Consider the following 13,745-nt stretch of genomic DNA (forward strand, 5'->3'; position numbering starts at 1 on the left):
ACACGCGCAGACTGCTGCTATGCAGTATCCACGCGTGTAACCACAGTAGCAACGTGACCATCAAAGAAGAAGAAGCTTGGCAAGTTAACCCACAAACGAAGAAGAAACAGCAACTTGTTGTATATAATTTGAGAAGACCAGCAATGATGTAAGTAAATAAACAGTGACTTTAGTTGCAGTTTGAGTTAAATCACTCCTCAACTTGACCAACTTTCTTTGTTTTCACCGTCGTAAACGGAAATACCTATGGCGCAGTTTTTTTACATGACGGGAGGGGTTCTGGTGGACCAATCACAGCGCTTGCGGTCCGCGTAGAACTGACGCGCTGTTAAAAATTTTGTGAGGTGCACTTCAGGCTAAGCAGAGCTACGCACATGAAAAACGTACGCACGACTATAAATCGGGCTTTACTACTTCTGTTTCATGGCGACTTTAAGTATTTATTGGTGGTTTTCATGACAAGATTTGTTAAGGAATGTCACGGTATGTTTTGTTTTTATATATATTGTTTTAGTTTATCTGTTGCTGGAGTTGCACTTAGTTAAGAATTTCAGCTTTTGAAAAGCATTTTAAACAAGCATGATTTTCAGTTTCTATTTTTGTTTTCGTTTGTATTGCTTGTTGTCTTTAAATATACGTCTGTGCAATCTTAGTATGATTTTGTACAGGTTGGTGGAGTATGTACACACAAACAAACACATACAAACAAACGCATGTACACACACACACACACACACACACACACACTTACATTCAGTCAAAATTTTGTTATCAAAATTAAAAATTATTATTATTTTTATTTTAATTGTTCATTTCACATTATATTTTATACGTTTTTTTTTAAAGTGTTATCTAAATAAACATTGATTTGATTTGATTATTACACTGAAAGATGTGAGTTACCCACCTGAAATAGACACAATGTATCTCCTGGATGAGGTTTCTCCATCTCTGGTGATCTTCCATTTGTAAACTCCTTCATGTTTCTGTCTGATGTCTTTGATCTTAAGATCTCCAGTCCGAAGATTCAGCTTCAGTTTACTTCTGAATAGATCATCATCACCATCATATGTACTGAAGATATTGTTGGCAGGATTGATTTTAGCTATGAGAGTTTCTCCAAATCTCCACTCGATCACATCATCTCTCTTTATGTCATTAAGAAAAGTGTTCAGATCGACAGATACTCCCTCTTTCGTATACAGTTTGTTTTCTACTTCACCTGTAACAGCAGCAGACAAAAAGACAGAAATGAAATCAATTCAGGTGATTTTCATCTGTTAAGTGTCTTATTTACTGATTATAAACATCAGCTCATATTCTCATAAATGAATTTCTGTTTATTAACTCAATCTTTCAGATTCTCTATCAGTATATAAATATGAGAGAATGATTAAACTTTTGTGAAAATCATGAAAAATGCTGGCGCTGGCTGGCAACTTTTTTTTAAAAACGCTGGCAGGAAAGAGTTAAACACTGAAAATCTTCACTGTAAGTTAATAGTCATAAATCACTCTTACATCTACAGTATACTGTCAACAGAGTACAGATGATCATAAAATCATTATTATACTGAAACATTTCAGTTACTCACGTCTGATAGACACAATTAAAATCCTTTCTAGGGTTTTTCCATCTCTGATGATCTTCAGTGTATAAAATCCATCATGATTCTCTCTGAAGTCATTGATGGTGAGATCTCCAGTCTGAGGATTAAGCTTCAGTTTATCATCATTAGATGTACTGGAGATATTGTTTGCAGGATTGATTTGAGCTATGAGAGTTTCTCTAAATCTCCACTCTATCACATCATCTCTCTGTATGTCAGTATTAGTCTTCAGATTAATAGATTTCCCCTCATCCACTTCCAGCATTGTCACTGTAACAGCAGCGAACAGAAAGACAGAAATGACATCAATTCAAGTGATTTTCATCTATTAAGTGTCTTTAAATAAATGAATTGATGAGTTTTATGAAATCTCCTTACATTGAGAATTCATCATTCTATTGGGTAAATGATGGTAATGTGTAATATTGATGGTAATAATTCACTAAATATTCAGTCAGTGTGTTTAATTGTTTAAAAATGTCACGTTATGTAGTTGTCATGTGTGATTAAATCAATATTATTAAAAAAACGACTAAATATCCGAAATGATGTACAGATGTGTTGTCTCAGTTTACCCTTTCAAATTAACAAGTGTAAAAAGTTGCTTTCGCTGCAGTTAAAATCAGGTTTATCCCTCATAAGCCCCTATTTTCCTGTATACATTAGAGTTCTTTTTTGTTTGTTTCCCATCTTTAAATTAATGTTGTGTTTTGGGAGATATGAAATATTTTTACTTGTTTACCACTAAATTCCTCAATTACACCATTAGCTTGCCTGTAAAATATAAACATTTTATAAACATTTTATGAATACTTTACATAAATTATGATCTAAATTTGATTTAAATTGTTTTTAGATATTGATCTAGATGTTATGCATTGAATTCGGCCATCTGGTGTTTAAAAAAAAAGATAAAATAATTACAGTTTAGGAAATAAACAATTTTAACCAGCAGATGCCCATAGAGACCCATTAATTTCACTGGATGTGACCAACTGCTCACATCACTACTTTAGTGATACATTGTGTGAATTTATGTTTATATCAACATTAGAAAGGACATTAAAAATAAATATTATTTCAAAAAGTAGAATGTTTGTAGTTTTTATGCATTTTGAAATGTCTGTTTTTATAAAAATGGCACAAAAATTTGACTGAATGTAAGTGTGTGTGTTTGTGTGTACGTGCGTGTGCGTGTGTTTGTGTGTACATACTCCACCAACCTGTACAAAATCCTACTAAATTGCACAGACGTACATTTACAGACAACAATACAGAAGCAATACAAATGAAAACAAAAATAAAAACTGAAAATTATGGTTGTTGTTGTGCTTTTCAAAGGCTGTAATTCTTAACTAAGTGCAACTCCAGCAACAGATAAACTAAGACAATATATATCAAAACAAAACATACTGTGACATCCCTTCACAAATCTTGTCATGAAAACCACCAATAAACACTTAAAGTCGCAATGAAACAGAAGTAGTAAGGCCTTATTTACCCAGTGTTGACGTATATCTGAATGAAACTGGCTGGATTTGATTTTGTCACCTGTCATACCATATGACCGCAAGTAAAGAGATATAATTTTGAGGACGGGAGGAGATTTGAGTTTTTGATTGCAAATTATGAGGGCACATGATAAGTCATATGTCAAAAATACCACAATATTTCAAAACAAATTAGTTTTTCATTTAAATTTCATAGCGACTTTAATAAACACACAAACTTTTTAACTTTTTCCCCGCCATTGACGAGATATCTCGTCAATTAAGGGAAAACGCTTCCCCGCCAATGACGAGATTTTCCGTCTTTCCGCAATACCGCTATTATCCACCAGGTGGCGCACTTCCGCAACTTTTTAAACCCGGAAGTATTGCCCTATGGCAAGCGGCTGCATGTCCGTGTCTGTTTTAAAGATCGCTCTGAATGGGATCTCTATGAAAAGTCTGTCACAAAAATGGAATTATCTCTGCTTTTTGCTCAAAATGTGGTGTTTTTGCAGAAACCTACCCATATTCAAAAGCTGATTACAAAAGAACCACTGAAGGTAGGAAGAAACAGTTTTTTTTTTGTTGTTTGAAAGCAGAGGGTCTGTTCTTTCATTTGGTATATTGTATGTTTATATATTCAAAGAAGGACATTTTCTGGAAGGCATTAAACTTTGGTGAAAATCATGAAAAATGCTGGCGCTGGCTGGCAACTTTTTTAAAAAACGCTGGCGGTGAAAGAGTTAAGATGTGATAGAGCAGGGGTTTTCAAACCTGTCCTAGAGGACCACTAGTACTGCACATTTTGCATGTCTCCCTCATTAGACACACCTGATTTAAATCTTCACCTCATTAGTAGAAACTGCAAGACCTAAACTGGGTGTGTAAGGTAACTGAATGAGGTGTGTCACAAAAGGGAAACATGCAAAATGTGCAGTACTGGTGGTCCTCCAGGACAGGTTTGAAAACCCCTGTGATAGAGCACATAAGTCGAACACATGTGTAAATTACACCTATTAGTGATGTACCAATGTGCAGATATGTTCTACTAAATTTTTTTTTTAATTATCTTTAATGAGCATCATTAAGGGCGTTTTCACATCTGTAATTCGGTTCATTTGGTCCGGACCAAAAGCAAAAAATGCTACATTGTAACTTTTTTAGCAAATTTCCGAGGCCCCGCCCGCACCTCCTCGCAACTCCAGGTATGTCCGCGATTTGTCATTGTTAATATTGCTATTAGAAACAGTCAACAAACACTTCCTCATCCGATAATGCACTGCTGAGCTGACTACGGCAGCTGGTTTAGTCCAAAATGCGCAGTACTTTTGCAGTTAGGTCGCTTTGATCTCGGATCGTGTTCTCACCACAAACGAACCGCTCTAGAGTTCGTTTGAAAGTGTACCGAGACCACCTCTGCAAGCTGGTCTCGGTCCGCTTGTTTGGTGCGCTTTTGGTGCGCACCAGAGTTCGATTGCTGCATTCTCACCTGCCCAAACGAACTGCACCAACTAAGCAATCGAACTCTGGTACGATTCAATCGAACTAAACAAAGCAGGTGTGAAAACCCCCTGAAGCCAATCGATTTCTGATGTTTTGTCTGAAGGGTATGGCAACTACCATAGCCTGCCATATGCAAACGCCGCCCCTGCACTGAAACATTTGAATTACTTACCTCCGAAAGACACTGTGAATCTCTTGTATGATGTTTTTCCACCTCTGATAATCTTTAGTTTATAACCTCCTTTATGTTCCTCTCTGAAGTCTTTGATGTTGAGATCTCCAGTCTGAGGATTCAGCTTCAGTTTATCTCTGAATAGATTGTCATTATATGTACTGGAGATATTGTTGACAGGATTGATTTTAGCTATGAGAGTTTCTCCAAATCTCCACTCGATCACATAATCTCTCTTTATGTCAGTAAGATCAGTCTTCAGATCAACAGAGTATCCCTCATCCACAAACACTGTATTCCCTGTAACAGCAGCAGACAGAAACAAAGGAATTAAATCAATTCAGTTGATTTTCATCTATTAAGTGTCTTATGTAACGGAAAAATAATATATTTATTCATCTGTTTTGCCCAATGAAGGAAACAAAGGATATTTGATAATACTTTATAGTAACAGAAGTGTCAATAATACAGAGCAAATGGTAGTGATTGGTGGTTGTTGACTCTGGGATGTTGCCTAATATACATACAGTGGGTAATTGATGGACAGGTAGGAGGTGTCTACCAACATTGGGTGACCCGGCTCACCCAGGGTCTCTGTCTGTACTAAGCCAGCAATGGGCATATCATTGGAGATTGCCCCTTTTTGACCTCCGAGAGCTTTGCTGAGTATGGTTTAACCCGACAAACAGATTTATTCTCCTCTCACCACAAAAGTCAAATTTTCCTCCACCAAATTCTCTGTTACAGTGTTTAACCTACTCGACTCTGGGTCAGCCGGGAATTTTATCTCTGCCCAGCTTTGCCAGCAGCTTAACATCCAGAAAGAGCGCATTAACCAGAGACTAAATGTTAAATCAGTAACTAGGAAAGCCATTAAAGGCGCTCTAAGCGAATCTGCGAGACGTCAGTTTTTGTTGATATTTGAACTGTTTTCAAACAAATGGAGCGTAGCTAACTCCTCCCCCTCCCTCCGGTGCTTTCATGAACGCGCCCAACCCCCACCCTCAAATCCTTCTTGTCGTTTATCACCTGGAACACTTTGTTATGGTTTCTGTTTGTAGGTTTGGCCACCGTGTTTATAATGAAGTTTGTGGAGCCTGGGCGACTACAGAGATCGCATTTTTTACAGTTTGATCAGCGGACAGGCAGCAAGCAGATATTGAGGAGATGTTTGCTGTATGTAACAAAAAATGTTTTATGGTCTAAAACGCGTGAATTCGCTTAGAGCACCTTTAATCGTTTTACAGTGCAACACTGAACCAGTGAGATAACTCTGACAGTAGGAATATTACATCAGGAGAGGATTACATTTCTGTTCCTGGAGAATTTCACTGCAGATGTGATCCTAGGGAGATCCGATCCCACAATGCTTTCCTAAAATGCCAAAACCCCATCATTGTCCTAAGTCTATAAAGGTATGCAGTACATCTATAGAAAGTCCCAGAATACGCTGAATACGCTGACTTCAAAGTTCTGAATACGCCCCAGAATACGCTGACTTCAAAGTCAGACTTCGCTGTCTTCTGTCCCAAGAAAGCTTCGAAACTTCCACCTCATTGGCCATGGGACTGCAATTGACCCCCTTCCGGGTGAACTAGTACCTAAAGGGAAGATTTACTCGCTCATCATCCTGGAACAAGATGCTTTGGAGAAGTACATTCAAGAAGCACTGGAAAAGGGTACATACGACCATCTACTTCCCCTGCTGATTCACCATTCTTCTTCGTGTCAAAGAAAGATGGAGGTTTACGATCCTGCATCGACTACAGAGGCTTGAATCTCATAACTAAAAAGTTTTGCTATCCTCTTCCCCTCGTCCCAGCGGTGCTTGAACAGCTCTGTGGTGCTAAAAAGCATGATTTACGCATCGCATACAATCTTATCAGGATCTGTGAAAAAAACAGCTTTTGTGACCCCTACCGGTCTTCAACCATGTGCATATTTCTCCTATAAGTTCAACCCGGTGAAAAAGAATTACGATATTGACAACCTTGAACTCCTTGCGACTAAGTTGGCGTTGGACGAATAAAACATTGCCTTGAAGGTGCCGTCACCCCTTTACAGGTCTGACAGACCATAAAAAACTGCAGTACCTGTGAGAGGAGAAATAACTAAACACCCGGCAGACCAGGTGGGCTCTGTTTTTTGTACCATGGTTTGATTTCACCATTTCCTACCATAAGTAAAAATTGTGCAGGGCAGTAAAAATTGTAAAGCTGATCAACTGTCCAGAATGATTTCTCCAGATGGTCCTCATCTGCCCGATTGAATGGAGTGAGGAGGATACCACTTCTGAAAGTCAAAATGTTCTGCCAGATTGTCTTGATGGACACAAGTATGTACCCTTGCAACACAGAACATTGTTTATTATGAAAGCTCATTTTTCTCCAGGTACTGGTCACCCCAGCATCCAACAAACCCTCTCGCTGCTGAAACATCGCTTCTGGTGGCTCAATATGGCAGAGGACATCAGAAGGTTTGTGAGGGGGTGTTAGGAATGCGCCATGGCTAAAACACCTCAACACTTGCCCAGTGGTAAACTTTGTCCCCTCCTGATTCCTCGTCACCCTGGTCACAACTAGGAGTTGACTTTGCAACAGACCTCCTGGTATCTCATGGTAACACCTCCATATTCATGGTGGTGGATAGTTTTAAAAAATACTCTGATTGATACCTCTTAAGGGTCTGCCCACAACCATGGAAAGCGCTCAGTTAATCTTCTAGTTTTCAGCTATTTCAGTATCCCTGAAGATATAGTATCCGATAGAGGTCCCCAATTCATTTCAAGAGTGTGGAAAGGGTTCTTTAAGGTCCTGGATGTAATCATCAGCCTATCTTCTGTATATCACCCTCAGACCAACAGCCAGACTGAATGGAACCTCCGAACCTTCTGCCATAACCAACACTCCTGGAGCCAGGTTCTCCCGTGGGGTGAGTTCACATTTAAGGTACCCTCTCATCAGCACTGGTTTCAGGAGAGCGAGAGGGTCTGGGACTCAGCTCACCATCACCTGCAGGCAGCTGTCAGATGCCAGCAGTAGCTGACGGACATTCGTCGTGCCCCGACGCCCACCATCAAATGCGAGGATCAAGTCTGGCATTTCGCACAGAACATCCATCTCTGCCTGCCCTGCAAAAAGCTACGTCCCCAGTACATCGGACCCTTCATCATCAATAAGGAGGTTGATCCGGTAGGCTTCAAGCTCCGTCACCCCATTCACTATTGGATCCATCCATTCTCCCAACTCAAACCATATCATTCACCAGTCCCTTCTGTTACTCCCACAGGACCTGGCAAAGAAGCCCCCTCGACAAAAAAGCCTCCATCTTCACCTTCCGGTATCTCCTGGACTCCAAGCGTTGGGCTGGGCGGCTGGAGTACCTTGTGGACTGGGAAGGATTCGGTCCCGAAGAACGTTCTTTGGTTCCTCCGGGGGGATGCATTCTAATCACCTGCACCTGAAGTAGCCAAGCATTACCCTGACTATAAAAGACTCTCACAGGCATATAAACACTGTCCGCTATACATGCTACGGATATGCTGTTTGGACTAACCTGACTCTCTTTTTCCCCCTCAGAGGATTTAGTATTTATCATCATCTGTGTATTGATTTACTCTTTTTTTCTGCTCTGCATTGGCTGGCCTTGGAGTGTGTTCATGTGCCTTTGGATATCTGGAATGCCTCTTTCCATCATCTAATATTTACCATAATTCTCAATAAACTGTTATTTCTGTTTTACATCAGCCTCCTTGTCTTCTATCCATGAAAATTACCCTTGTTGCAGGTGTCACAAGTGTTTAGTTTTGATAGATAGTAAAGACAATAGTTTGAATCACTGTGATAAAAGTAAAGATGTAAACTATTAATAAACCTACCGTATGTTGCCAAAGCGTAAGAGTTAAAAATTAATATTTAGTCGGGAGATTAGCTTTCATTTTGAAAAATGAATACACTTTATACACAAACCCATATCCGCACTTCTGCGGCAGGCCATCTTTTGTCCCGTATTTCAGAGTGAGAAATTTGGAAAAAACAAATACGATGGAATTCAATGGATACCGTCAACTGCGTGCTACCATCATTTACCAAAATATCTTCTTTTGTGTTTATAAGAAAAAAATTCATACAGGTTTACAACAACATGAGGATGAGAAAATGATGACAGAATTTTCATTTTTGGGTAAACTATCCCTTTAAATGACTCACATTTGACAGCCAAAAGGAATTTTCTGTAGTAAGTTTCTCCATCTGTGATGATCTTCAGTATATAATATCCACGGTCTCCCCATGTGATGTCATCGATGATGAGATCTCCAGTTTGTGGATCCAGGTGTAGTCTGTCTCTTAATTCACTATTATAACAATCATATGTACTGAAGATATTGTTGGCAGGATTGATTTTAGCTATGACACAGTCTTCAGATCGTAATGCCCACTCTATCAGATCATCTCTCTGTATGTCAGTAACTTTAGTCTTCAGATGGACAGATTCTCCCTCATACACCGTCACTTCTTCTGTTTCACCTGTAACGGCAGCAGACAAAAACAGAAACACACAAATGAAATCAATTCAGGTGATTTTCATCTATTAAGTGTCTTATACTTATTATAAACATCAGCTCATATTCTCATAAATGAAGCTCAGTTTTTTAACAAAATCTTATAGATTCTCTTCCAGTCTATAAATATAAACACAACTATAACATCTAGATGATGAATTTTATGAATGTCCTAAAAGTGAGAATTCATCTAATGGGTTAAGTGATTTCAGTAAAATAGGAGCTGGTCAATATTGCTGCTACTGAAGGATCTTAGTCTCTGTTGTGTATCTATTGTGTAAAGATATTACTTTTCTTTACTACTTTTATATAACATTCTGCCATAAATTCACTTCTATTTTCTTTCCTTTGCATTTTAGCATCTTTTAGTAGTGTTTTAAGTTATTCTTGTTTATTTTTTTGTTAATCAATTCTATTTTATTACCTGACAATACCTGTTGACAATACAATTAAAGGGTTCTACAAGCTGGCCAGAATCTCACAGCCTCTCAGCTCTGGAATGATTTACCAAAAAACGTTTGAGAATCAGACACAGTCAATCAATTTAAGTCTAAATTTAAGACATTTCTCTTTAACAAAGCATTCACATAATTTGTCTACGAAATATAATTATCCCGCAATAGTTAGCTTTTCCAGAACAAAGCATTCACATAATTCGTCTGGGTAATATACTTATGCTGCAATAGTTACAGAGGAACTGAGCGGTATTAAACCACAATACCACAATGACACTTAAATACAGCCCTTACATAAATAAAACTGAATTTAATTATTTTGATGTACAATTCTGATGTCATATTTAATCATTTCTTTAACCTAATAACATATACCTGTATGCTACAGGTAGCTGACCAACCTGATCTCACGAGTTACCGTGTTATGGTCACAGAATATTTTGCTCATTTATCCGTGTCATTGTCACGGATCTCCACAGTTTTTCTGTGTCCATACCAAGGACTTTCTTTTTCAGTTTCATGTATGGGTTACTCAATTGTTTTTCCTATTTTCTTACCATTTTCGCGTGGGTTTGAGGTTAGAACGACTTTCTGTAACATAAAGTGAAATCCAAACCCAACTCTAACCCTAATGTCAAGCGACAATTGTTTAAAAAAAATAGTATAAACCAATAGTTAAAGTGACATCCTAACACAAACCCCAAATCTAAGCTAAAACCCACGCGGAAATGGTTTAAAAATAGGAAAAACATGAAAGAAAGTCAGTGGTATCGACACGGAAAAATGTGGAGAACTGTGACAATGAAACCGATAAATGAGCAAAATATTCCGTGACTATACCACGGAACTTTGTGTCTAGTAAATCGCCATCACCTGATTTAAGGCGGAGCTGCATTTACTACACAAAGCCAGAGTTCACTGACAATCGGGGCAATTTTTACTTCATTATGGCGGACATATCGCTTGCAATACTTGCAAATGAACTACTGCTTTGTGTAGTAAATGACGCTTTGAAGAGCATGGCAATTTACTACTTATTTGATTTTTGTGTAGCCCTAGTGTCTAGTGATATTTTAGTGTGTCATTCCTTCAGTCATTTTTTTATATATTGAAAGAAGGTAAATGAGAATTTAGAATAAATAAAAATATAGTACTCTTCTGAGGTTTCTGGTGTACGGCTTTTGTTTCATCAAATAAAAATTATAATTCATATCTAGAAGAAAGAAGAAAGAAAAAGTATGTATTGGTTGACCTAATAAAGTATGTAAATAAAACATACAGTGGTTAAATTAAAACTTTTTTCTACTTGTCATTTTTTAAAAAGCTTAATAAGATACACAATAATTATCGCTATCGAATGATATAACATGTTACATCGATGATAAGGGTCATTCTACAGAAAAAGTGGAATTTGGGTGATGGAAATCTGCTTAAATAAACTTTCAACATACCCAAAACTTCTTTAATAGCATTAATTAACTTGTCAAATCTATGAATCTGCAAAACGGGGAGCTTAATCTATTTTTAACATTTTAATAAAGAATCCATGACATTATATCTTCAATACCTGACAAAATGAGAATATAATAAAAGATAATGAAAATACACAATAGATTTATGTAGACTGAAATGATTGACTTACATTTGACAACAACAATGAATCTCTTGTGTGAGGTTTCTCCTCCTCTGATGATTTTCAGTTTATAGTCTCCAGTTAGTAGCAAGCTGATGTCATTGATGGTGAGATCTCCAGTCTGAGGATTCAGCTTCAGTTTATCTCTGAATTTATTATTATTACCATCATATGTACTGAAGATATTGTTGGCAGGATTGATTTTAGCTATAAGATTTTCTTTAAATCTCCACTCTATCAGATCAACTTTCTGTATGTCAGTAAGATAAGTCTTCAGATCAGCAGATTCTTCCTCATTCACTTCAATCCTCTCTAAAACTGCAGCACATATAAAAAACAAATGAGATCAATCATTTGCTTTAGACCAGGGGTTTTCAGGGGCCCTTCAGGAGGTTCTAGGAGTTCCCAGAAGATTTCAGAGAAAAAAGCCAAAGAAAAATCTTATTACAATCTCACTTGTTGGGGTTTATAAGGCAGAAATTAATTGTAAAACTGCTGTGAAACAAGATTTATACTCAAAGTTGCAGCAAGAAAAATAACATTTGAAAAAAAAAACATCAGAAGTGAGTTTATGCAAAAATAGTTTGGACGCAGTCACAAGCCATGTTTCTAACCAAGGCTTTTTTGTGCAAAAAGCTTCAGGGCATCAAAACGTTTACTGATATAGCTGATGCAAGACAAATGAAAGTTTGCCACAAAACACAGTTCTGTCTCTAAGCTCCTTAGGCAGTTCCTTCAACCTCATCATGATTCTCATTTGCTCTGACATGCAATGTGTCACGTTTAGCTATGAGGGTACCTGGAGATCTCCATGGCCACTGTATCACAGGAACTTTCATCTCTGTATTTTGCCCAAATCTCCATTCAATCTTTTCACCTTCCTTTAGTTCTTTTAGATCAGCCTGTATAAAAGCATGGTGTCCCATCTCCACTGTAATCTCTGCATCTGTCAAAGCGACACAGAAAGAAAAAAATCAACTCACTCATGAAACACAGATTATAAATGATGATGATTAATTTTATTATTATTTACTCCACATCAGACACCTGCTGTAAAGCTGTTTCATCAATAATAAAGGTTTTGCGAAGGATTTTCTTTTTCCGGGTGGATCATCAAGACTATTGGTCCTCCTAGTTGTCAATCAGGAGTGTTGCGCAATTGCATTTTTTAAAAAAGTGGAGAAGGCGGTTCTTTTCAAAAATTTAAGAAAATCCTTCGCAACACCTTTAAGATCAGTAAAATATTTCTGCTGTTTTTCAAGTTTCAGAAGATGTCATGGAAATGTAAAACCATAATAATAATAAAACTACTGTACATCCAGCACATATAATTATTACAGAAATATATTTAATTACCACAGAGCCTCATTACAGAATATATTTAATGTGTTATTGCATCAGTATAATATATAGAAGGTTTCAGCAGTAACAACATAAACAAGCGGCTTTCGTGTTCCTCACGTAACTTCCGGTAAACTCTGCGAAGAATAAATATCAACAAAGTCCTTTTAAAGCAACACAATGTAGTTTTTACCTTTAAATAATGTCTCTTAAATTATATCAGTGATAGAACAACTTTTAACTGGACAAATTGTACTGTTGCTGCAACCTGAGCAGCCTCCTAGCTGCTACAAGCACACTCTGAAAGTGGCGGTGGAGGGTAGAGCACACAGCCCCACCCCTCCCCCTGCCTGCAGAAGAGTGTCTGATACCAGGCACTGTTGCGCTTTTCAACCACATGGGGGAGCTGTAAGTCCTTTTTACATGGAACTACACAGTGTTGCTTTAAAGTAGCTTATTTCTATAGGAAGCAAAATAAACAACACGTAGATTACAGAGGAACCCAAAACATTTGTTATTTTTGATGAGGTATTTGTTTAAGAGTTCAGTTTCAGCAACTAGTCAGACCATTAAACAAACAGAAACCGGAAGTAAAGTTTAGACCAGACACTTATCACGTAACTCGCTCTAGATTACTCACGGGATTTAACTTTGTCATACAAATTTTTCGCTTGAGTTGAATATTTTCAACTTGGGCGAAGACGCGTTTGAGGGAAGTATTGTGTGTTTTCGCAGGCAGTTATGCTATGTGGAGTTTTTGTGCCTCCTAGGGAAACTGACGGCTGCCGCTACAGTGATTCCTCTAGGACTGCTGTCGCTGCATCCCCTCCAGAGGTGGTTGCACGGCTTTCATCTGGATGTCAAGTGGCACGGCACAGGAAACTCAAGGTGTCACGTCATTGCCTTCTTGCTCTGGCCCCATGGAGAGTTAGGTCATTTCTCCTGCAGGGCATGCCCTTGGGTCAGGGGCTGTGGTCTGTG

At 38.0% G+C, this 13,745-nt stretch overlaps 1 protein-coding gene across 1 annotated transcript in view; it reads right to left on the reverse strand.

The window, feature by feature from the left end:
* The window catches only part of LOC129452791 (uncharacterized), a 30,151-nt gene that overhangs the window by 3,206 nt on the left and 13,200 nt on the right, over positions 1 to 13,745 (reverse strand). The window contains exons 4-9 of the mRNA XM_055216816.2: positions 12,223 to 12,369; positions 11,433 to 11,741; positions 8,983 to 9,300; positions 4,775 to 5,074; positions 1,595 to 1,879; positions 908 to 1,222 (exon numbers count right to left, since the gene is read on the reverse strand). Of these exons, the coding sequence (XP_055072791.2) occupies positions 908 to 1,222; positions 1,595 to 1,879; positions 4,775 to 5,074; positions 8,983 to 9,300; positions 11,433 to 11,741; positions 12,223 to 12,369 (1,674 nt within the window). The remainder of the gene's footprint in view (positions 1 to 907; positions 1,223 to 1,594; positions 1,880 to 4,774; positions 5,075 to 8,982; positions 9,301 to 11,432; positions 11,742 to 12,222; positions 12,370 to 13,745) is intronic.

Source organism: Misgurnus anguillicaudatus, unplaced genomic scaffold (genome assembly GCF_027580225.2).
Source record: "Misgurnus anguillicaudatus unplaced genomic scaffold, ASM2758022v2 HiC_scaffold_31, whole genome shotgun sequence".
NCBI classification, from domain to species: domain Eukaryota; kingdom Metazoa; phylum Chordata; class Actinopteri; order Cypriniformes; family Cobitidae; genus Misgurnus; species Misgurnus anguillicaudatus.